The sequence below is a fragment of the Dama dama genome, chromosome 9 (genome assembly GCF_033118175.1).
Source record: "Dama dama isolate Ldn47 chromosome 9, ASM3311817v1, whole genome shotgun sequence".
Classification (NCBI taxonomy): domain Eukaryota; kingdom Metazoa; phylum Chordata; class Mammalia; order Artiodactyla; family Cervidae; genus Dama; species Dama dama.
In genome coordinates this window covers 91,049,787-91,075,440 of record NC_083689.1, presented here as the reverse complement: position 1 = coordinate 91,075,440, position 25,654 = coordinate 91,049,787, and the positions used below count along the sequence as shown (strand labels likewise).

The 25,654-nt window shown below is 41.0% G+C and overlaps 2 protein-coding genes and 1 pseudogene across 8 annotated transcripts in view; 2 read left to right on the top strand and 1 right to left on the bottom strand.

The window, feature by feature from the left end:
* POLR3G (RNA polymerase III subunit G) overlaps window positions 1-9,889 on the bottom strand; it is a 46,996-nt gene extending 37,107 nt beyond the window's left edge. For 6 of the 7 annotated variants that reach the window (XM_061151991.1, XM_061151994.1, XM_061151993.1 and 3 more), the window contains exon 1: window positions 8,950-9,121. The gene's annotated coding sequence lies outside the window, so the exon portion shown is untranslated. Of the gene's footprint in view, window positions 1-8,949; window positions 9,122-9,776 lie in introns of those variants that run through there. The other variant, XM_061151992.1, reaches the window with a different exon arrangement.
* Window positions 9,756-25,441, top strand: MBLAC2 (metallo-beta-lactamase domain containing 2). The gene is made up of 2 exons (XM_061151989.1): window positions 9,756-10,240; window positions 21,950-25,441. Exons 1-2 carry the CDS (start codon window positions 9,787-9,789, stop codon window positions 22,333-22,335), a joined length of 840 nt encoding a protein of 279 aa, XP_061007972.1. The 5' UTR covers window positions 9,756-9,786; the 3' UTR covers window positions 22,336-25,441.
* LOC133061496 (small ribosomal subunit protein uS8-like) lies at window positions 17,834-18,292 on the top strand (annotated as a pseudogene).
* Window positions 25,442-25,654: the final 213 nt, after the last annotated feature.

The following is a 25,654-nucleotide window of genomic DNA, read 5'->3' as shown; positions in this document are numbered from 1 at the left end:
GGGGGAAACACTGCGTGAAGATGGGAGCACAGACGAGTGCCGTAACTGCAACCCAGGAACACTGAGGAGCACCAGGAACCACCCGAAGCTGGAAGAGGCGCACTGAACAGATTCTCCCTCAGAGCCCCCAGAGGGAACAAGCTCCGCTGATACCTTGATTTCAGATTTCTGGCTCTAAAAACTAGAGAATAAATTTCTGTTGTTTTCCAGTCAACCAGTTTGTGGCAGCCATAGGAATTAATATAGCTCTGAAGAAAAATAAATCATAGTAAGGGGGTAAAGAATAACAAAGAGGTGCAGTACTGACTTTTTCACACAAGTGCAGTCTTTCTGCGGACAATAAACTGGAGCGGTGTGCTGTAGAGGGCCTGAGAGCTTTGAGATGGAGGAAGAAATTGAAGATGACTATGGATAGAAGGCAGAACAGGGGCAGGAGAGGAAGCCCCAAGATGCAGTGTCTGAGGAGCAAGAAGCTCATGCAGGTGAGAAGCAAGGAGAGGCTGACAAAGGCCAGCTCTTGTGGAGCCCTGTGTGAGCTGTGGCAGAAGGTTTGCCTTTTATCTTACTGTGATGGGAACGGTACTCAGGCAGATGCTGAAGTGCGAAGGCCCCTAACAGTCCTCAGTGGCAAAACCCACTGGACTCCCCCTTGTTCACGCTCTTGGACTTCAAAAGCATGCTGTTGTTTTTCAGCTGCTCAGTCGTGTCCGACTCTGTGCAGCCCCACGCACTGCAGCATGCCAGGCTTCCCTGTCTGTCACTATCTCCCGGAGTTTGCTCACGCTCATGTCCACTAAGTCAGTGATGCCATCCAACCATCTCACCCTCTGTCATCCCCTTCTTCTTCTTCCTTCAATCTTTCCCAGCATTAGGGTCTTTTCCAATGAATCAGCTCTTCACATCAAGTGGCCAAAGTATTGAAGCTCCAGCATCAGCCCTTCCAATGAATATGCAGGGTTGATTTCCTTTAGGACTGACTGGTTTGATCTTCTTAGTGGCCAAGAGACTCTCAAGAGTCTTCTCCAGCACCACACTTCAAAAGCATCAATTCTTTGGTGCTCAGCCTTCTTTATGGTCCTACTCTCACATCTTCATATGACTACTGGAAAAACTATAGCTTTAACTATATGAACTTTTGTTGGCAAAGTGATGTCTCAGCTTTTTAATATGCTGCCTAGATTTGTCATAGCTTTCCTTCCAAGGAGCAAGCGTCTTTTAATTTCATGGTTGCAGTCACTGTCCACAGTGATTTTGGAGCCCAAGAAAATAAAATCTGCCACCGTTTCCATTGTTTCCCCATCTGTTTGCCATGAAGTGATGGAACTGGTATATCCAAGGCATACCACTCATTATTGCCTCCATCCTTATGAAACTGTCTATTCTCCAGGCTTTAGTATGATCGCAGGTTCTTCTAACTCAAGACCAGCTTTTGTCTACTTCTCTTCTTAAAACTTCCTAAATATGGATTTCCTTAAGGTTCAATCTATAGCTCTGCTCCTTATCTTTGGAAAGAAAAAATACCCCCTCTCAGGATTTGATAATCTCCTTTACACAACTACCTCTACCATTAACCTCTGTTCTGAATTTCATCCCATTTTCTTACTACCAAAAGAGTGTTTGGACAGTACCTTAAACTCAGGGCTTCCCTGGCAGCTCAATGGTAAAGAATCTACCTGCCAATGCAGGAGATGGGTTGGGATCTCTGGGTTGGGAAGATTCCCTGTGAGAAAGAAATGGCAACCCACTCCAGTATTCTTGCCTGGGAAATCCCAGACAGAGGAGCCTGGCGGGCTATCGTCCATAGGGTTGCAAACCAACTGGACACAATTTAGAGACTAAACAACAACAATCTTAACTTAAAATACTGAGATCATCTTTCTATAGTAACTCGTTCGCTTTTCATATAGAATGTCCCTATTTCTATCCACAGTATGCTATTTCCCCAATCACCAATATTTGAAGTTTTGGAGTCAGTCAGGATTTATTTATCATTCTGTTTCACCCCTCCATCAGAATCAATCATCTGTCTTCAAAATGTCCCTTCCTTTCCGTTTTCTCTACCACAATTCAGTTCGGCTTCTTTCCACCTCACTTTTGATGGCTGCAGATTTTGTAGTATCCCCTGTTCTTCCTGTTTATTTTATTCTCTCACACTATTCATTCTAAAGCATAATTCTGATTAAATGCTTCTCTTCTCTTCCCTCTTGGCTAGATAATTAAGTCCAAACTCGCTATTCCAAGTACTGAGAGCCCTTTTATGATGGTTGCACTGACTGGCCTGGAATCATTTCTTGACTAGCACTTGCTCCACTGGAAACCCCTTCCTCCTTGTCTGGCTGCATCCCTTTTCACCTTAAGATCCAGTTTAACTTGCTCAACATCACAACTGTCAGTTCATCCCAACTTGCTTTTGGAAAGATTCTCCTGTTAAAATACATGGATTTTCAAAAACTGAGGTGATATATGTTGCTGCTTTCTTCAATTCTGGAAGAAATATGGACTATGCCTCTTTTGGGAAAAGAATCTTTTCCAAAGGAGTTTCACTTCCATTGTTTTGTTTCTTCAAATGTATTAACACAAGAAATCTTATATCCCCCATTGTTTAGCAGCATACTCCGTATACAGCAACAGTTTCATAATCAATGCTGTTTCCTTATTTATTGACTTATGGTTGATTTGGACTGGAATGCAAAAGTAGGAAGTCAAGAGATACCTGGAGTAACAGGCGAATTTGTCCTTGGAGTACAAAATGAAATGGGGCAAAGGCTAACAGAGTTTTTCAAAGAGAACGCACTGGTCATAGCAAACACCCTCTTCCAAGAACTCAAGAGAAGACTCTACACATGGACATCACTAGATGGTCAACACCGAAATCAGATTGATTATATTCTTTGCAGCCAAAGATGGAGAAACTCTATACAGTCAGCAAAAACAAGACCAGGAACTGACTGTGGCTCAGATCATGAATTCCTTATTGCAAAATTCAGGCTTCAATTGAATAAAGTAGGGAAAACCACTAGACCATTCAGGTATGACCTATATCAAATCCCTTATGATTATACAGTGGAAGTGACAAATAGATTCAAATAGATCTGCTAGACTGCCTGAAGAACTATGGATGGAGGTTTGAAGGACTTCGGATGAAGGTTTGGGACACTGTACAGGAAGCAGTGATCAAGACCATCCCCAAGAAAAAGAAATGCAAAAAGGCAAAATTGTTGTCTGAGGAGGCCTTACAAATAGCTAAGAAAAGACGAGAAGTCAAAGGCAAAGGAGAAAAGGAAAGATATATGCATTTGAATGCAGACTTCCAAGGGATAGCAAGGAGAGATAAGAAAGCCTTCCTCATTGATCAATGCAAAGAACAGAGGAAAACAATAGAATGGGAAAGACTCATCAATAGATTTCATCAAGAAAATCAGAGCTACCAAGGGAACATTTCATGCAAAGATGGGCTCAATAAAGGACAGAAATGGCAGGGAGCCAACAGAAGTAGAAGATATTAAGAAAAGGTGGCAAGAATACACAGAAGAACTATACAAAAAAGATATTCAGGACCCAGATAACCACAATGGTGTGATCATTCACCTAAAGCCAGACATCCTGGAATGCAAAGTCAAGTGGGCCATCACTATGAACAAAGCTAGTGGAGGTGATGGAATTCCAGTTGAGCTATTGCAAATCCTAAAAGATGATGCTGTGAAAGTGCTGCATTCAACATGCCAACAAATTTGGAAACTAGCAGCAGCCACAGGACTGGAAAAGGTCAGTTTTCATTCCAATCCCAAAGAAAGGCAATGCCAAAGAATGTTCAAACTACCGCACAATTGCACTCATCTCACACGCTAGTAAAGTAATGCTCAAGATTCTCCAAGCCAGGCTTCAGCAGTGCATGAACCGTGAACTTCCAGATGTTCAAGCTGGATTTAGAAAGGCAGAGGAACCAGAGATCAAATTGCTAACATCCACTGGATCATCGAAAAAGCGAGAGAGTTCCAGAAAAATATCTATTTCTGCTTTATTGATTATGCCAAAGCCTTTGTGTGGATCACAACAAACTGGAAAATTCTTTAAGAGATGGGAATACCAGACCATCTGCCCTGCCTCTTGAGAAATCTTATGCAGGTCAGGAAGCAACAGTTAGAATTGGACATGGAACAGCAGACTGGTTCCAAATAGGAAAAGGAGTATGTCAAGGCTGTATATTGTCACCCTGCTTATTTAACTTATGTGCAGTGTGCATCATCAGAAACCCTGGGCTGGAGGAAGCACAAGCTGGAATCGAGACTGCTGGGAGAAATATCAATAACCTCAGATATGGAGATGACACCACCCTTATGGCAAAAAGTGAAGAACTAAAGAGCCTCTTGATGAAAGTGAAAGAGGAGAGTCAAAAAGTTGGCTTAAAACTCAACATTCAGAAAAATAAGATCATGACATCTGGTCCCATCACTTCATGGGAAACAGATGGGGAAACAGTGGCAGACTTTATTTTTTTGGGCTCCAAACTCACTGCAGATGGTGACTGCAGCCATGAAATTAAAAGATGCTTGCTCCTTGAGAGAAAAGCTATTACAAACCTAGACAGCATATTAAAAAGTAGAGACATTACTTTGCCAACAAAGGTCTGTCTAGTCAAGGCTAGGGTTTTTCCAGAAGTCATGTATGGATGTGAGAGTTGGACTATAACGAAAGCTGAGCGCCAAAGAATTGATGCTTTTGAACTGTGGTGTTGGAGAAGACTCTTGAGAGTCCCTTGGATTGCAAGGATCAAACCAGCCAATCCTATAGGAAATCAGTCCTGAATATTCATTGGAAGGACTGATACTGAAGCTGAAACTCCAATACTTTGGCCACCTGATGCGAAGAAATGACTCACTAGAAAAGACCCTGATGCTGGGAAAGATTGAAGGCAGGAGAAGGGGACGACAAAGGATGAGATGGTTGGATAACATCACCGACTCAATGGACATGAGTTTGAGCAAACTCCGGGAGTTGGTAAAGGACAGGGAAGCATGGTGTGCTGCAGTCCACGGGGTTGCAAAGAGTCAGACACGACTAAGCCAGTGAACTGAACTAATGGTGAACTAATTAACCCACAGAAATACAACTTATTCAGCCCACTATTAAGAATTTTTGTTTTTGTTTGTTATCTTCTGGAAGCGGTTTGGGACCTGGCTGTACACTGGAATCATCAGGACATTTAAACAAACAACAACATAAAGAAAAAGAAAAAGCCTCAGACACCACCCCAGAACAATGAAACCAGATGTTCAAGCTGGATTTAGAAAGGCAGAGGCAGTAGGACTTTTTAAAGCATCCCAGGAGACTCCAATGTGTAATCGAAATTAAGAACCATGGCTTCAGACTGAACTTCCCATTACATAGGAAAGTGAGGCACTGAAAGGTCAATGGGGTGCTTAAAGACAGAGCTAATTCCTAACAAAGTCAGGACTGGGTTAAAAGTTCAGGTTACCTTTCCATTGTCCTTATATTTATATTAGGCTGCCTGTAGCATACTTCGAGGTTAGCTGAAGACCTTTCAAATCCCAGCAATATCTTTAATCTTTACAATGAACTGAAATAGTAAAGGCAAAATAGATTGGATTGAAAGATGTAAAATCAGATGGACTACCCTTCCTTTTTGGGATGCCTCCTGAAAATTCATATTCAAAATTGTTCTGAGAGAGCTTCATGGGAGCAGTTCAAGCATCCAGGAGCTGACCTGGGAAAGCCTATGCTAATTAATAACAGAAACAACCTTGTGGCAGAGATTGAGCTCATCTCTGAAGCTCCTCCTCACTCTAACATTTTGTGAGTTATAATTGTGGCTTAAATGTGCTGTGTTCCACATCTCACAAGGTTAAGTTTCCTGCACATATTACCAAGGTGAATAATACACAAACAGATATAAGCAGGAATGGAACCTAGGAGAGGCACTGAAAGCCAGGTCACAGTATCTTTCCTGATGAATGACACCTAAATTACCCTAATTAGAAACTAATAGTCATGCTGACCTTGTCTCCATCTCCCTTGATTCCCTCATCTAACCATAGAAGACAATCAGCTCTGTGTCCCTTCTTACAAGTCTGCCTTTCTTTACTTCTGTCTTGGTTCAGGGCTTCACCATCTCTTGACTGGATCTCTAATACAGAACTAGTAAACTTCTCATGGCTGCCTGTGCATACTCAATCGCTTAGTCATGTCTGACTCTTCACGACCCCATGGATTGTAGCCCTCCAGGTGTCTCTGTCCATGGAATTTCCCAGGCAAGAATACTGGAGTGGGTTACCATTTCCTCCTCCAGGGGATCTTCCTAGCCCAGGGATTGAAGCCACGTCTCTGCACTGGCAGGCAGATTTTTAACCACTTATCCACCTGGGAAGCCCCTCTAAAGGCTAGACTCATCCTTTCAACCCATTCTCCAGTCATCTTTCTTGAACACAAACCTTAATGTATCATCCTCTTAACTAACAGAACTTTGGTGTCTAACTTTCCACCTCTTGCATACTGCAGCACCCTCCCACCCCAGCTCTGCTACTGCTGCTAAGTCACTTCAGTTGTGTCTGACTCTGTGCGAACCCATCCCTGGGATTCTCCAGGCAAGAACACTGGAGTAGGTTGCCATTTCCTTCTCCAATGCATGAAAGTGAAAAGTGAAAGTGAAGTCGCTCAGTCCTGTCCGACTCTTTGTGACCCCATGGACTACAGCATACCAGGCTCCTCCATCCATGGGATTTTCCAGGCAAGAGTACTGGAGTGGGGTGCCATTGCCTTCTCCCACCCCAGCTCTAACCACTCCCAATGCTGCTATTTCAGCTGTCGCATGTTGCGCTCCTTCTGCCTGGAATGCCACGTGCACCTGACCAAGCCCCAGCATCACTGAAAGTACTATGCAAATACTTCTCTTCTACCATCTCCTCCACCCTAAGTGGGGGCAGACCTACCTCTTTCCTGTTTCCCAAGTACTACACCGCTTTGGGGGCTTCCCAGGTGCTGCTAGTGGCAAAGAACTTGCCTGCCAATGAGGGAGACATGAGAGATGTGGGTTCAATCCCTGGGCTGGGAAGATCCCCTGGAGGAGGGCATGGCAACCCAGTCTAGTATTCTTGCCTGGAGAAACCCATGGACAAAGGAGCCTATGTCCATAGAGTCTGTGGTCCATAGGGTCGCATAGGTGGTCATGACTGAAGTGACATAGCATGCACACTGCTTTTATTGCCCTTTTAAAAATCATGTTGTAATTGTCAGTTCTTGTCTGTCTCCTCAGTAATTTCTTCAATTATCCACTCTTCAAGTATTAACTAAGTACCCTCTGTGTCAGACCATCTTCTACATAATTTGAATAATGAACAAAACAAAATCCCTGTTTTCATAGTGCTCACTGTCTATTATGGGAAATGGGGGGGGGGGGAATGTACTTTATAGAAAGTGTCAGGTAGTGATCAGTGCTATGAAAAAAAAAAGCAGGAAACATGGGTGCTATTATAGAAAGACTGGATAAAGAAGTTCTCCAGTATCTTGTAATATTTGAACACAAACCTGACACAGAGAAGGAAAAAGCCATGCTGAGAACTAGGAAAGGATATATAGAGGAAAGTGTACAAGCAGAAGGATCTGTAAGTGTGAAAGGCCTCTTTGAAGACTCGTTCACCTTTTCGTGTCCTATTACTAACCAGAGCCTGGCAAAAGTCCAATAAAAATTGGGAGAATTATTGCTGAGCTCATAGCCTGGTAAGGATATCACTCCAATTCACCTCCCTTTGACTAGAGGAAAAATAAAATCATAGAGAGGTCTGTATGTCCCTGCTGAGATCGTGCTAACCAACAGTGGTCTTTTAAGGCCAGCTCAAATTGCTACTCCGAAACAGTTCCTTCCATGCATATTGTCATAGAACCTAGTTTTTAACTTCCTCTGGGGAAATATCTCATTTGCTTTATATTGCCAACATTTGTGTGCAAATATTCTCTTCCTTCAAATTCCTTGAGAACCCAGATTGTGATCTTAAAAAAAAAAAAAAATCTGTAGTTTTACACATCACCTAGTTTGCAGAACTGAATGTCTGGATAAATTCTAACTAGGTTAGGCAAATATTCAGAAAGGCTACATCCTCATCCCAGACTTAACTGTAGGGGAGGAGAATACACCTCTCCCTCTAGGAAGGCTTATTAGAGGCTGCCACAGTAAGTGTTTTCATAATTATCTTTCATAATGCTGTCTCATGAGTCTTCATAATTTTTCCTGGCTGAGCAGGGAGGTTAGTCAAGTTCTCAAAGGAATTTCTGAAGCCTAAATGGGTGTTTCAACAGCGAGAAGATGCGGGATGGGGACAGGAGGAACCTGGTGTTATTAGTGGGGGTGATCTCTGCGGCTGGTGGGGCCACACCCATGTCATTATCCACTTTTCCTGTCTTCTCAAGGTGCGGCCGCTTCCACCTCTCTTTAGTTTAGTCTATCTCTACCAACTTTCTTTGGTCTCTTCCAAGAGCGGACAAACTCAACAAAAACAAGGGAAGGCAGGGGAACGAATATATAATTCTTTTAGAAGAGAAGAAAAACCTTATCAACAACATCCCTCCCTGAGATACAGGATAAAGTGCTAACAGTTAAGAAAACAAACTGAATATCCTTCCTTAGCTGCAAGCCTGCGGCAATGACTCGCGTTTGAGCCCATCACACCGTCGGCATTGAAACTGATCATCAGTAAGAGCATCAATTCCCTTCTAACTCGCCGCAAACAGTCCTAAGAAGTATAGACTAGGTAAACTGTGGAAACTATGATTTTTTTAAAGTGTGAAGGGATTAGGAGAAGGGGAGCTAAAAGCTATCTTCCAACAACCCTCAACCCAGAGGGTTGACTTCCTCCCACCTTCTCCACGTGCCTCTTTAACTTCCCCCCTACTCACACCCCCAACTCCTCCCAAGCCCTCGACTGCCTCCTCAATTACCTGTTCGCTAAGTCTCCAGGCTCGGGGAGAGCGTACAGCCGTAAGTGCCGGCCGGCAACCAAGGGGTGCAGACCGAAGGTTCCGGCGCTCCAGGGCCGGTTCCACCTCTGGAGAAGGCGCGCTCCTCCCTCCACGCGGCCTCTGAGCGGCTTTCGGATCCCAACCAGTTATCCCCGCCCACTCCCGAGCTAGGCCCCGCCCTCCGGGCCCAGAGCTTTTTTAGCCCTCGGCAGGCGCCGTAGTCGTCCAGCCCCGCCCCCGGCGCCCCCGCCCCCCGGCGCCCCCCGCCCACGCCCGAGCCTTGGCCCGACTCTTTCCGCGCCGGCTGGAAATGCGCGTCTGGGCGCGCGGCGGGCGGGCGGCCTGGCTTTCTCCCACCCCTACTGTCGCTCTGAGGCCTCTGCGGTCCGACCCCGTGAGGTTAGGAAGCGTGTCACTTTCTGGATCTCCCGACTACTGCACTGGCCCGTGCGTTAACGTTCCTGGTGTTGCGGCCAGTCACGGCTGCGACTATTCCGGCGCCCCGGCGCGGGGAGAGCGGCGTCTGCTCTCCGCGGACCCGGCGTGAGGGTGCGGGCGGACGCTCGGGAGGCAGCGCCTCTCCCCGAGTCCTTCCTCCTCGCCTAGCGCGCGCACACACACACACACACACACACACACACACACACACACACACACCGCAGCCGCATCCCCCGCCCGCCCCCTCCCGGCTCTGCGCCTCGTCCCCGGCTGCGGGCAGACGGCTCCACACCGCCGCAGCCCGCCCGCGGGAAGGCACATACACGCGCGCGCGCCTACAAACTCCCGCTCGGCTTGGGCCGCCATACCCCGCGCAGCATGTCGGCGCTCGAGTGGTACGCCCACAAGTCCCTGGGCGACGGCATCTTCTGGATTCAGGAACGCTTCTACGAGTCTGGCAACCGCGCCAACATCTGGCTGGTGCGGGGCTCCGAGCAGGACGTGGTGATAGACACCGGCCTGGGGCTGCGCAGCCTCCCCGAGTACCTGTACTCCTCCGGCCTCCTGCGGGACCGCGCGGCCAGAGACGACGCGGCTTGCCGGCCGCTGCTAGCCGTGGCTACCCACGTGCATTTCGACCACTCGGGCGGCCTCTACCAGTTCGACCGGGTGGCGGTGCACCACGCCGAGGCCGAGGCGCTGGCCCGCGGGGACAACTTCGAGACCGTGACCTGGCTGTCCGACAGCGAGGTGGTGCGGGCGCCGAGCCCCGGCTGGAGGGCCAGGCAGTTCCGAGTGCAGGCGGTGCAGCCCACCCTCGTCCTGCAGGACGGTAATGCGCACCCCCCACCCCGCCTTCTCGGGCGCTCGCTCTCTCATTTAAGGGAAGGGATTGGGGGAGAGACTGTTCCGAGGGATGCTTGTTGCAGACCTGCTCGGCTGTGAGGTTGAGGGGGTGGGGTGGAGGGTTGGTTTGTTTTGTCACATCGCATAAACGCTTGTTTCAGTTTCTTCCTCCCCCCCCCCCCCCCGGGGCCAAATAGCCCACTCACTCCACCATCGAGTCGCTGGAAGGCCATCGCAACCTTTCCTACCGGAGGCCAACTCTGACACCGGGTACCGATGCCGCGTACTCGACTGAAAGCCAGCCCCACCCCCTAGTCAGTTTCCTCTTGAAGGTCCACGGTGTGCAGTAACACCACCAGAGACTTGTCACTAGGGTTCCCATTCTTCCCCCCTCAGACATGTCCGTCATTTGCAGGCACTTTTCTAGCGAAAAGACTTATAAGGATGACGCTTCGTGGAGAGAATGCGTGCCGTTGGCTCAGAGCCTTTTGAGAACTGCTGACTCCATCGGCTCGGAATGGACAGTGCCCACCTGTAGGCTTAGAAAGCCATTAGAGAGCAGTGATTCTAATCTTCTCACGCATCTTTAGCTTCCTGATAAGTTTCTGCTCCTGATACTGCCTCACAAGAGAAAAAGCTTAATAGTGAACATATGAAGTAGAATGTGCCTGAGTCTTAACGTTATGACAGCTCTCTGTTCTGGCTGAAAGCCAGGCCTGAGAAAGATTAATAAGGAGGCTGTACCCATAATGGTGAAGTATGTGGACTAATGCATAGATAACCTTGGGCCTCTTTGGCTCTGCGAAAAACAGAATGGGATTCAGAAAGAAATTAATGGAATGAAATAGTATAGGGTTCCAACCCTTCCAACCCCCCACACAGGCACTTAAATGATTGAGCCAGTTGGTCCCAGCAGTGATATTTGTGTATTAATTTCTCTGTTCTTTTTAGAATGCTACTGTTGATACCATTTTATCTTCCCAACACGTTTGAAGTGAGGCTACTTAAATGGCTTCAATTAAATGGCTTGCCTAGGGGCCACAGAGCAAGATAGAGACAAAAGCTAGGATTCCAACCCAGGCACAATAGATCAAAGCATGTAGATCACACATTAATCCTACCCCCAAAATATGTTTTTATGGTAATTAATAGGATATGAAACCCCCTTGCTTTTCTATCTTGAAACTCTTATTTGCCAGGTTAATTTATTGAACTGTTCTGAGACAAAAAAAAAATCCAGTTGCTGCAGTACAATAAGGCTCACTTTATGACCAACCGGTATGACAAATAATGAAGTACTTTATGAAAATGAGTTTATCTTACAGATGAGATCTTGATCACTTGACGTATAAAAAAATAGCAAGTTTCTGTACCTTACACACCACTTTAAAAAACCTATTCATTAAAATTTTAAATCTGAAGATTAAAAAAAGTGGTTTAGATGGGAGCCTTACATTACCTGACACTTTGAGGTGAAAGAAAACTAAATTTAAATTTACACTAAATGTGCTTTTAATTACTATATTTCTTGATGAAATTAATGCTTTTAGAAGTAGGATTTCCTTGTAATTTATGGGTATTTAGACTAATTTAACTCAGACCCCCCCCCCCAACCAAAAAAGAAAAGTTTTTCATCAGTATTTAAAATATGTTTAAGTTGTTTAAAAGAATAAATGACTTTTGATTTATTTACTTTGGATCCTCTGTCAGGAAATCAATGATGAAAGAGTGCTAAGAAATACTGTTTTATAGATGAAGAGTCCACACAGGCTTGAATATTATGCCTGAAATCACGTTGCCTGTTAGGGAAAGAGCCTGGACTAGAAATCAGATTTCTTAAATTCCAGTGAGTACTAGAATTATAGGCTTTTGGAGTTGCAGGGGACCTGCAACCTACCTATGTGGTGTTTTAAGCCTTTGAAAGTGTGAAAAGAGAGCTTAATATTTACTAAACACTTGGTAGGTGATACTGTGTTAAAAGTTGTTTTTCATTAGGAGCTGGATGTCTCACCCTCTCAAGTAGAATCCAATATCCTCTTTTCTCAGGATTGTTAATTTCCTGTCTCTTCTGAATGGTGTGGCCTGCTAACTTAATATTATCATAATCCAGGTGCCTAGAAGGAGATATAAAATATTTATATAAAAATTCATATACTAAAAAAATCATATACAGTTACACACACATGTGAACAGCACATACCTAACAGCATAGTCTTCATTGTTTCAGTTAGAAAATAAGGAGGCTGAATTCCTTAGCTTACTACATTTCATTTAGTGTATTGGTGATCACCTGTCATGGAGAAGCATAAGTCTGTACCCTGTATCACTAACCCAGATGCTGACTTGTGTATGAGGGATGAGGAGGACAAGGTGAGGTCATCATCCACTGCATCATTTTTTATGAAAAAAAGCTACTCACCCTACTAATAGTGAAACTGTATCTTCCTATAAAAAGACAGCAATAAACCCTAGATAGATACAGCACGTTCTTCTTGAATGGACACACATCATTCTGTCTATTTTTCACAACAGGCAGGCATTTTGGCTCCTGTTACACATGTTTAAACAATTTTCCCAGAGTCATCCCAGTTGTTTTAGGTAAACTTAGATCATTTGGGGAGATTAAAAACAAAAAATAGATTCCAGAGAGGCAGCAGGTTGAACGAACACTTTTAATTTGACTCCCTCTCAAAATGTCACTAAGATTGCAGCAAATGGACCGCGGTTTGTCTGTTTTATGTATAAATCCACATTGACGGAGGTTCTGTTTTGCATTGTTGTTGTTTAGTTGGAAATTCATGTCCAGTTCTTTGTGACCCCATGGACTGTAGCCTGCCAGGCGCCTGTGTCTGTGGAACTTCCCAGGCAGGAATACTGGAGCAGGTTGCCATTTCCTTCTCCAGAGGATCTTGCCAATCCTTCTGATGACTGAGTTAGCAGTTTTATCATATGCCAGCAATAGAAAATTGAGAGCCAGTCCACTTTGTTCTGCAGGAGATTAACAGGCTCAAGAATTAGCAGTAGCCAGTACCTTAGCAGGGGCAAAAGGAAAAAAACTAAAACAAGTAGAATTGATGGAAAGCCACTTAAGAAGCTGTTAGAACTCTGGAATTCTCCCTAAGTGAATGCTCCTCTCCCCAGAGTTAGTTGGTTCTCTGGGGAGAATGAAGCAAAAGGGTTTCTTGATTGAGGGATGGTGAGTACTAATGAGCTCAAGGGTTCAGATGGAAAATAGGAGGGATAAGTGTTTGTGAATGTATAGAAAAATATAGAAAAATAATAGATAGTTAATATGTATGTTCTTTACTAGTTTCCCAGAAGAATGAGAGCCAGGCCTTTAGCCTCCATACATACCTCCAGGTAGGAAATTGGAGGAATCTTATTTGGAAATCTGTCCAGCCCTGGGGTAAAGATTAAGATACTGGTTCCTAGGTAATTCTTGGCTTGAACTTTCTACAATGAAGTCTGCCTCACCAGGTGCCATGCATTGCTTCAGACAGCTTTTTCACTATCCTCGAATTCTTAAACAGACAATCAAGCATTATGAAAAAAATCTGAGAAAATCCTCTCACATGAAGTAAAATACTAAAAACATAAAGCGACTTGAGAGGACAATCATTAATATCATTAGGGGATGACAGAAGCTATTGCATTCAAGATATCTGAGAGACAATAGGATGCCATAAAACTAAGCAACAGGCAGAACCATATTCACACTCCTAAAGGAAACCTTGGAATTTAAAATGTCAGAAATTATTTAGTGGAAGGTCTGGAAGGTGAAGTTGAAAACGTACAAAAGGAGCAGATAGGCAAAATGAAAAACTAGGATAAACCCAGTAAAGAACCAGTGTGAAAAATCTGATATAGGAATATTAAGAGCACAGATAGAGCAAATAGAGAAAGTAGAGAAAAGGAATAGTAGAGAAAACACAAGAAAATATCCCATGATTAAGGGATGAACATTTCCAGATTGAAAGAGCTCATAGATGAAAACGTGTTCAACCCACGGCACATTATTATAAAATTTCAGAATGCTGGGATCAAAGAAGAGTCTACAGACTTCCAAATTTAAACACAGAAGTTCATCTATAGCAATCATAATGGCTTTAGAGCTAGAAAAGAAGAGCTGTGACTTATTTGAATAAAACCAATTTCCAACATAGAATTCTGACATCCGTTTCAGTATCAGTCAAGCTTTCAAAAAATTATTTCCCACATGCTGTTACTTAGGAAGCTACTAAGATATATCTTAGAGTCCCTGGTGGCTCAGGCAGTAAAGAGTCTGCCTGCAGTGCAGGAGACCCGAGTTCAGTCCCTGAGTTGGGAAGATCCCCTGGAGAAGGAAATGGCAACCCACTCCAGTATTATTGCCTGGAAAATCCCATGGACGCAGGAACCTGGGGGCTACAGTCCATGGGGTTGCAAAGAGTTGGACACGACTGAGCAACTTCACTTTTTAAGATGTATCTTTATCCTATTTACACCAAGAGGAAGACATGGAATACAGAATATAGGAGATCTGTTTCAAGACAAAGTTGACAGGAATCATCAGGATGATGGCAAAGGATGACACTGACAACAATAGAAGCTCAGGCATAGAGGATTCCAGATCTAAGCACCTGAATCATTCTTTTGAGGGGTGGGAAGATGAGAAATGTATACATGTGTGTTTTTGGTAGGTAGAGAGGAGTAAAAAGAGCTACTAAAAAATCCTTGTTTCATAGTGGAAGTCAATGAATAACATCTAAAATGCCAGGAAATGATAATACATGAATGAAATCAGTAGAGTATGAGGTATAAGCATTATTTACAGATGATTATACCTAGTAGTCATCTGTAAATAATACTTTGGCTCCAACACTTTGACCGCCTGATGGGAAGAGCCGACTCACTGGAAAAGACCCTGATCCTGGGAAAGATTGAAGACAGGAAGAGAAGGGGACGACAGAGAACAAGATGGTTGGATGCATCACCGACTCAATAGACATGAATTTGAGCAAACACCAGGAGAAAGTGAAGGACAGGGAAGCCTGGCGTGCTGCAGTCCATGGGGTTGCAGAGTGTTGGACACAACTGAGAGATTGAACAACAAACAACATATCTAGCAGAGGCAGCTACCAGAGGAAGTTGCTAAAATTGTTAAAAGTGGTTGCCTACTGGGAGCAGGATTGGAGATAGAGCCAGAATGGGGCAAAGAATGTTTTCTTACATTTTAAGCCCTCCTAAAATGTTTTATTTGAAATATGTAATTTAGTTCTTTAATTAAAAGTGAAATAAAAATTAAAAATGGGGAATGCCAAGATGGGAAAGGATATTTGAGAAGCCAAGAAAAGTCTAGTATGGTTGGAATGTGGTGACAACTGGGTTAGGGTGAAGGCTTGGAAGGATAGTATGTGATATATGTGTATATATATATATTTTTTATATAAACTTATATGTGATATTTATACACTTCATAGACAGTGTTGGTTGTAAGAGAGGTCTTGATGAAATTATATGTGTTAGCATTATAAGCATCGTGGAGGTATTTATAAAGCCATATGGTAATGGCAGACCTAATATTAATAATATTCCATCTCTGTGGCCTTATCAGTTGTTTACAGTTGGTGTCCATTTTGATAGGTGGGTGCTTATGTCTTATCTACTGCTAAGTATTTTGAATACCACCTGGCCTTGAATATCAAAAACCATAAGACTCTATCCCTCCATTGGTAATTCTCTACAGCTTCATTTTGAGCATCAAACTTCCCTCATTCTTCTTCTTTCTGTACATCTATTAAATAGTCTGTCTACAACAGTTCTATTATTAAATCAACTTAGCTATAATATCCTTTACCTTACTTATCAATCATACCGGAAATGACAGTGGTTTGTGATCCCCAGAAGCACCTTAAATCTGAAACAATTATCCTGTGAAGGAGTCTGGCCCCTTATGACTGGAATGTGGGGCAATTTGAGTACCTAATTCTATCTTACTGTATTAATAATTACTGGGATTTGAGACAAGACCAGAGCAACCCCTGTTCCCACCCAGGCTTCACTGACCTGTGCCTCACTGACTGCCATTATAGTTTTGTTTTTCTGAAAACTTTCTACAAAACATAATCACATGCAATCTTTTGTGTCTTCTTTCATTTGGCATGCTGTTTTTGGAGATTCATCCATGTTGTTTTATCTAATAATAATTCCTTTCTGTTGCTGAGAAACTACTCATTTATCAATATAACACATTTTAGATGTTCACCTGTTGAAGGAAATTTGAACTTTCTAGTTTGGAATTGTTATGACTAATGCAGCATGAAAGTTTACATGTAATTTTTTATGTTGATGCTTGCTTTTATTTCCTAGGTAGATAGCTAGAAATGAATTTCTGGGTTGTATGGTAAATGTGGTATACAGCGCACACCCACGTGGTAAATGTATGTTAAATGTTTAAGAAGGTGCCAAACTGTTTTCCAAAGTGCTATGCCATTTTACATTCCCAAGTGCAGTGTATAAGTTGCAGTTTCTCCACATCTCTGTCAGCACTTGCTTTTGTCAGTCCTTTTGATTTTAGGCATCCTAGTGAGTATGTAGTGGTATTTCATTGAGGTTTTAATTTGCATTTCCCTAATGACTGATTATGTTGAGCATCTTTTCAGGCTCTTATTTGCTATTCAGGTATCTTCTTTGTCGAAAGATCTTATCAAAATCTTTTTTTTTAATTGAAATTTTGTTTTCTTCTAATTGAGCTGTATGAGTTCTTTATGTATTCTTAATTCAAGTCCTTTATCAGATACACGTTTTGCAATTGTTTACTCCCAGTGTATGTCCTGCCTTTTCATTGTCTTAATAGTATGCTCTTCTTTTTTTCTTTTTTTTAAGTAAGCAAAATTTTTTTCTGTATTTTTCTGGTTGCACCAGGCCTTCATTGCTGCGCACAAGCTTTCTCTGCTGGTGATGAGCAGGGACTACTCTGTTGTGGTGCAGAGGCTTCTCACTGTGGCGACTTGTTGTGGGGCACAGGCCTGTGTAGATAAGCAGACTTCTGCAGTTGCGGTGTGTGGCTCTGGGCTGCATGGGCTTCCGTAGTTGTGCCACACGGCCCAGTAGTTGCGGCTAGCGGGCCCTGAAGTACTTGTGGTCCACAGGCTTAGTTGCTCTGCAAACCGTGGCATCTTCCCAGACCAGGAATTGAGTTACTCAGATGGTCGACAATCCACCTGCAATACAGGAGACCCAGGTTCAGTACCTGGGTTGAGAAGATTCCCTGGGGAAGGGAAAGGCTACCCACTCCAGTATTCTTGCCTGGAGAATCCCATGGACAGAGGAGGCTGGCAGGCTACAGTCCATGGGATCACAAAAACCTGGACAAGACTGAGCTACTAACACTTCTCTCCCCTGCCTTGTCAGGCAGATTCTTATCCATTGCACAACCAGGGAAGTCCTTAATGGTATCTTTAAGCAAGAAAGTTTTAAACTTGGATGAAGTCCAGTTAATCATTTTTCCTTACGTTTTATGCTTTTTGTGTTATTCTGAGAGCTCTATGACTAGCCCAAAATCACAAAGATTTTCTTCTTTAAGAATCTCTCGCTCTTTCCACCATCTTTCCGTGCCGCCAGAATGGTGCACATGAATGTCCTGGCTGATGCTCTCAAGAGTATCAACAACGCCGAAAAGAGAGGCAAACGCTAGGTGCTTATTCGGCCGTGCTCCAAGGTCATCGTCAGGTTTCTAACAGTGATGATGAAGCATGGTTACATTGGCGAATTTGAAATCATTGATGATCACAGGGCTGGGAAAATTGTTGTGAACCTCACAGGCAGGCTAAATAAGTGTGGAGTGATCAGCCCCAGATTTGATGTGCAACTCAAAGATCTAGAAAAATGGCAGAATAACCTGCTCCCATCCCGTCAGTTTGGTTTCATTGTACTGACAACCTCAGCTGGCATCATGGACCATGAAGAAGCAAGACGAAAACATACAGGAGGGAAAATCCTTGGATTCTTTTTCTAGGGATGTAATACGTACAAATAAAATGCCTTAGAGGAAAAAAAAAAAGAATCTCTCATATTTAGGATTATGATCCATTTTGAGTTAATTTTTGTTACTGTTGTGAAATGTTCAATTCAGTTCAGTTGCTCAGTCATGTCCGACTCTGCGACACCATGGACTGCAGCACGCCAGGCTTCCCTGTCCATCACCAACTCCCAGAGCTTACTGAAACTCATGTCCATTGGGTCGGTGATGCCATCCAACCATCTCATTCTCTGTCATCCCCTTCTCCTCCCGCCTTCAATCTTTCCTAGCATCAGGGTCTTTTCCAGTGAGTCGGTTCTTTGCATCAGGTGGTCATAGTATTGGAGTTTCAGCTTCAACATCGGTCTTTCCAATGAATATTCAGGACTAATTTCCTTCAGGATTGACTGGTTTGATCTCCTTGCAGTCCAAGGAACTCTCAAGAATCTTCTCCAATAGCATGTTCGAAAGCATCAATTCTTCGACGCTCAACTTTCTTTATAGTCCAACTCTCACGTTCATACATGACTACTGGAAAAACCATAGCTTTGACTAAACAGACCTTTGTTGGCAAAGTAATGTCTCTGCTTTTTAATGTGCTGTCTAGGTTGGTCATAGCTTTTCTTCCAAGGAGCAAGCGTCTTTTAATTTCATGGCTGCAGTCACCATCTACAGTGATTTTGGAGCCCAAGAAAATAAAAGTCTTTCACTGTTTCTATTGTTTCCCCATCTATTTGCCATGAAATGATGGGACCAGATGCCATGATCTTAGTTTTTTGAATGTTGAGTTTTTTTTTGTGTGTGTATGTGTAATAAAGTTTATTAAAATATAAAAGAGATAGAGAAAGCTTCTGACGTAGGCATCAGAAGGGGGCAAAAGAGTACCCATGAATGTTGAGTTTTAAGCCAGATTTTTCACTCTCTCTTTCACTTTCATCAGGAGGCTCTTTAGTTCTTCGCTTTCTGCCAAAAGGGTGGTGTCATCTGCGCATCTAGGTTATTTATATTTCTCCCTGAACTCTTCATTCCAGCTTGTGCTTCATCCAACCCGGCATTCTGCACGATGTGCTCTGCATGTGAGTTAAATAAGCAGGGTGACAATATACAGCCTTGACATATTCCTTTCCCAACTTGGAACCAGTCTGTTGTTCCATGTCTAGTTCTAACTGTTGCTTCCTGACCTGCATACAGCTTTCCCAGGAGGCAGGTCAGGTGGTCTGGTATTCCCATCTCTCGAAGAATTTTCCAGTTTGTTGTGATCTACACAGTCAAAGGCTTTGACATAGTCAATAAAGCAGGAGTAAATGTTTTTCTGGAACTCTCTTGCTTTTTCAGTGATCCAATAAGTGTTGGCAATTTGACCTCTGGTTTCTCTGGCTTTTCTAACTCCAGCTTGAACATCTGGAAGTTCACGGTTCACGTACTGTTGAAGCCTGGCTTGGAGAATTTTGAGCATTACTTTGCTAGTGTGTGAGATGAGTGCAATTGTGTGGTAGTTTGAACATTCTTTGGCATTGCCTTTCTTTGGGATTGGAATGAAAACTGATCTTTTCCAGTCCTGTGGCCACTGCTGAGTTTTCCAAATTTGCTGGCATATTGAGTGCAGCAGTTTCACAGCATCATCTTTTAGGATTTGAAATAGCTCGGCTAGAATTCTATCACCTCCACTAGCTTTGTTCATAGTGATGCTTCCTCTGGTCCCCTTGACTTTGCATTCCAGGATGTCTGGCTCCAGGTGAGTGATCACACCATCATGGTTATCTGGGTCATGAAGATCTTCTTTGTATAGTTCTTCTCTGAATGTAGCTGTCTAATACATGTAGCTATTTAATACAAATTTAAATTAGTTAAGATTGATTAAAATTAAAAATTTAGTTTCTTCGTTACACTAGCTTTATTTCTCATGCCGTTAGCCACGTATAGCTAGTGGCTACCATATTGCCTAGTGTTGATACAGAACATTTGTATTATCTCAGAAAGTACATATTAGACAGTGCAGCTATAGGAAAAACTGAATTTAATTACCATCTTAACAGTTTTGAGTCTTCCAATCAGTGGGTATGGCATATTTCTCCTTTTGCTCACATTCTCTTTGTCTTCAAAGTGTTTCTGTAGTTTTCAGTGTACAGATATAACAAAACTTCTCTTTCGTGTACAATTGCAAGGAATGTGTACTTAGCTCTTTTGGCATGAATTATTTTATATATGTCAGCTAGGTCAAGTTGGCTGATGGTGTTGTTCAAGTCTTCTGTATCCCTACTGATTTTCTATTTGCTTATATTATGAATTATTCAAACTACTCAAATATCTAAGCTCAATTGTTAAACTGTTCATTCTTATTTTAATTCTTTTTTATTTTATGAATTTTTAATCTCTATTTTAGGTACATATACATTTATATATACATTTAGAATTTTTTTCATTAGGTATTGACCTAATTTTGTCCTCATAAAATGTACCTCTTTTCTCTAGTAATATACTTTATATAAAAAGCCATTTTGTCTGACAATATAACCACTCTAGTTCTTGTCATTTGTATTTATAAGGTATGACTTATCATCCTATTTTTGGCTTTGATTTTATAGTTCCTTTCTTGTAGACTGAGTACGTATCTTGCTTTTTAAATCTAGTCTGACAATCTTTGCCTTTGATTAGAGTGTTTATCCCTTTCATATTTAATATAATTGCTGACACAGTTGTTTTTAGGTCTGCCACTTTGGTCATTTGTTTTCTTTGTCTTTTGTTTATGCCTTTATTTTTCTTCTGTTGTCTTCTTTTATGTTTAATGATTCCTGATTATTATGCCATTTTAATTTCACTAGTAATTTTAGCCATATTTCTTTGATTTTTTTTTTGTATATGTATATGCTTGCACTAGAGATAACAATATGAATCTTTTAATTTATTATGATTTACCTAAGTTTGTACTGATTTAAATCCAGTGAAAGAGCAATTTTATATTCATATAGCTCAGTTTTGTCCCCACTGTCAAATAACTGGAGGAGTTTGAGATTTTACCCTATTTGTAGGTTAGTAAATTGGGCTGCGACGGTTTAGTGGATTCTGACAGAAGACTTGACATTCCAGCGTCTGAGACCAAGAACAGTTTGTTACAGCAATAGCAGTAGCCAGAGCATCACCATTTGTACTGATTCCTCAGACCTTAATTTCTGCAGAGTGATAAAACAAAGGGGAAAATACCACACCCTTCACTAGAGCATCATTCATGAATTGTGTCATGGATATTAATATAATGGATATTCTGAAAATGAATTTTTTGGTCAAATAAATTTGTGAAACTATACAGCCATATCTCACTTGTATGTATCCACAATGTACATTGACATATTAAATGTACATTAGCAAATCTTGCAGAAAAGAAAGCTGCTTATTTTTCATTGAAGGAAGAGTTTTCCAAATTATTTGACCACTGAATCTTTTCTTGAATGTATTATAACAACCAGCAGAAATTGTGTTCCACTGTCTACTTTGGCAAACACTGGTCTAATAAACAACAGAAATGAAATGTAAGCAACTTATTTTAAATCATCTTTTATTACTAGGCTGCTTTTACAATAAAGGTAAAATAAATATCATCTTCCCAACACCTTTGAAACTGTTGTGTTCTGCTGTTCTTTAAGTGATTGAAGTCAAATATATAACATGTTTATCTGTAAATTCTGTTTTCATTTTTAGGGGATGTGATCAACCTTGGTGACAGACAGCTCACTGTTATGCACATGCCTGGTCATTCTAGGGGCAGTATTTGCTTGCATGACAAAGACCGAAAGATTCTCTTCAGTGGAGACGTTGTGTATGATGGATCACTGATTGATTGGCTCCCGTACAGCAGGATAAGTGACTATGTTGGAACCTGTGAACGTCTGATAGAATTAGTGGACAGAGGTCTGGTAGAGAAAGTACTTCCTGGGCACTTCAATACCTTTGGTGCTGAAAGGCTTTTTCGATTGGCTTCTAACTATATTTCGAAAGCTGGGATATGCCATAAAGTCTCTACTTTTGCCATGCGATCTCTTGCAAGTTTAGCCCTACGTGTAACAAATTCTAGGACCTCACCCTAGTATCTACTTTGATTAATTCTATAAATTATTCCAGTTCATTTTGTGTTGTTTAAACAGTGAGCATTTTAAGAAGTGCTTTTATAGTACTGTTATATATTAGAGAAAAAAAAGATTGAGAATGAATAAGCCAAAAAAGGAACTTCTTAGTTTTTTTTTTTTCTTTTCTCCAAATAAGAAACCACTTAAATGAGCTTATAATTTGCCAAAGTTGTAATTTGCCATTGTCCTGTATCATTTGCCCTAGAAATGATATAGAGGTATATGGGGAAGCAAGGAGGCATTTTGCAGTAATAGAATTATCTCTGTGTCTCATTTCTTTTATTTCCTAGATGATCTAGGAAAAAAGAGCATAAGAGAATTTTACATTTAAACTCCAGACTTGATATTTTTAGTATATTATTTCAAGATAAAGCTTATTGGGTTTAAGATAAAAACTCAAAACCTAACAAATAAGCTAACATTTAGAATGACAGCTAAAACAATCCATTGTTATGGTACAGAATTTTTATGCTTCATTTTATTTGTTCTTAATGTAATTATAGTGTACATTATGTGTTGTGTAATTTTACTTACAAAAAGTACAATGAATTTTACTTTATTGAAAAGCTTTAAATATTAATTGCAGAGTGCTTCAGTAAAAAAGCTACAATATATTGTTGTTTGTTATTATGTAAGTGTAATATTTTCAATTGTAGAAACGAAATTCAAATGTTTGTAATCTAACTACAAATTGTCAGATTTTTCAAAAGGACACTGTCAGGCAAATTTGAAAATATACACATTAAGAATAATTTTAAAATTATATCCTATTTTAATAGTAACAGCTATTATAAACAAAATTTTCCTTGTTAAATAGCAGCTTCAGTATATGTATCTTATTTTATAGTACCAGACAACATCCTAAAATAAACCATTCTTTTTCTTAACAAAGCATACATATGTACCACAGAAGGCTTTTCAGATTAATTGCAAAATGTGTGTAAGATACTGACTTAGAATGAATTGCCTTTTTTATCCTGATTCACAACACCTATTCCTGTTCAGTATTCTTTGTCTTGAATGAAAAGAAATTTCCATTTGTAAAATTATAGGAAAGATTATCCCACTATTTAGTAAGATGTTTTGGTTTGGTGCTTTTAGTAATTTATTAAAAAGCCTTTTGGAATATTTCATAAAGGTTTTTTTAAACATTTTTTTCACTGCCTTTTTATTATTGACATATCTAAAACCAAACTCAGATAGCTTTGGAAATCAGAAATTTTAGTATTAGGAAGGTCCAGCAATTTTGATTTCTGAAAAATTATGAAACTTTTCCTACCCTACACCCCACTCAGGTTCTTAGTCTTTTAGTCATTCAACACACATGCACATACACACCCCACATACATACACACAGTCACATACATACATGCATTCATTGTGCTAAACACTGTGGAAGCTTACAAAGTCAGAGACTGTATCCTAGCTGGAAGTAGAAGACAAAACATGAGTAGAAGTATATGCAGTTGAAGTTTATACAAATTACACATGAGTGTCAGGGACATAAATGGAGGAGTGTGAAGTTTGGTTAGGAAAAGTTTCCTGGAGGAGAAGTTTTTGAGTCAGGTTTGGAAAGATGATTTATTAGCTGGTGAGGATAGAAAATAAGAATAGGGTTGTTTCTGCATCTCTCGGAGCTAAGAATAGGGATGGAAGTGTTGCTGTCCAGAGTAGGCTATTCCCTTGTGACAATTTAGTTTTCAGGAGCCTTAGATCTTCTAAGCACCAAGCATTTAGCATGAAAAAGTGATTATGTATGTAAGAACCATCCGTAAGACAGACAAGCTTATGGCCTATATGGCCACATACCACCAAATGATCCCTTACTTAAAATCAGTAAGGAGGCCATGGTTGTTGAAGAATATCATGGGAATTTCTCTGTGATAGTCATTCAAGGCAGTAGGTCTGTTTTAATAGTGCAACATCAAGGCTACAGATTTGGTTCAGGGCAACTACAAACTATCACTTAATGAGCCTTAAATATAGCCATTATTTTTATATCAATAGCACAAAAGAAAACCAAAAGTCCTTAATCATTGATCATTTTATCATATTTTAGGACTTTTTTTTTTTTAAATCAGGGTATAGTAGGCACTAAGTTTTATGGGAAATATTTAAACCTGATGAAGGCTTTCCTTATTTCTTGAAAGTGCAATTTTTCAAAATACACTGATTTTATTTTTAAATTTCCCATTTTTTTTTCCTAGATTTTTCAAATTGTACCAGAACATAAGACTGTGATATTTTGCTTTTGCTTCAATGTGAGTAAATTAGGGAAAGGAGGTATCATTCACTTAGTGCCCGTGCTATGCATTTTAAAATAGGCATCATTTAATTTAATCCTGGCCCCAGTGCCAAGAAGTAATTGACCAGCCTAACAACACAACTTGGAAACAAAGCTGGTAACTGAACACTGGTCTCTCTGCCTCCCAAACTGTGTCTTTCTCTTACACCTGCACAATAACGTAAAATTGGCAAAGTCTATTTTTACTTTTCAAAATGCCACATGTGCCAAGAATAAATCAAGTGATGTTAAAGCTTAATAGCGTATTTTAAAAAAGCTTTAAAAATATGTATTTTCACCCTGACAGTGACCCTTGTTGTAATTTATGGTTTGGAGAAATAATAGTATGTAAGTATAATTCAAAATTGTCAAAATATAAGACATTTAGAAATAATTTTTATTATTTATTTTGTTAATAACTTAATTTTTGGAAATTCAGTTTCCTTATTTGGTGTTTCCTTTTAACTGAGAAGTCTAGAGCAAACAAAACCTTGTGTGTTATCCTGATGTAGTTGAATAAATGATTGTGTGTAGTTGTTCTTATATGGATAGTAACATGAATGTGACATGCACAAATTGTTCTCATAATTTTCAGATAACTGTAACTAAACATTTGTGTGATAACTATTAAAGTGAACATTTTATTTCAATCTATGGTTGGTATTTTTTATAAATGTTAGCAAATTTCTATTTAATGTCTTGCAAGGTTATTTTCTGTATGAAGCACAATTTTGAAAAACTTGAAATAAAGAAGATGTCAAATCCCTGGGCAAGAATATTAGAACCTAGAAACTGAATAATACCTATATAAACCTTGTTGTTCTTTAGTCACCCAGTCGTGTCTGACTCTTTGTGACCCATGGACTGCAGCACCCCAGGCCTCCCTGTCCTTCACCGTCTCCTAAAGTTTGCCCAAGTTCATGTTCATTGCATCCACGATGCTGTCCAGCCATCTTATCCTCTGATGCCTTCTTCTCCTTTTACCCTCAGTCTTTC

What these genes read in the sequence shown, in the direction of transcription:
- MBLAC2 (XM_061151989.1), top strand. Translation starts at nt 9,787, where the DNA reads ATGTCGGCGCTCGAGTGGTACGCCCACAAGTCCCTGGGCGACGGCATC. An exon ending in CACCCTCGTCCTGCAGGACG is followed by an intron (nt 10,241 to 21,949) that starts GTAATGCGCACC and finishes TTTCATTTTTAG; the next exon opens with GGGATGTGATCAACCTTGGT.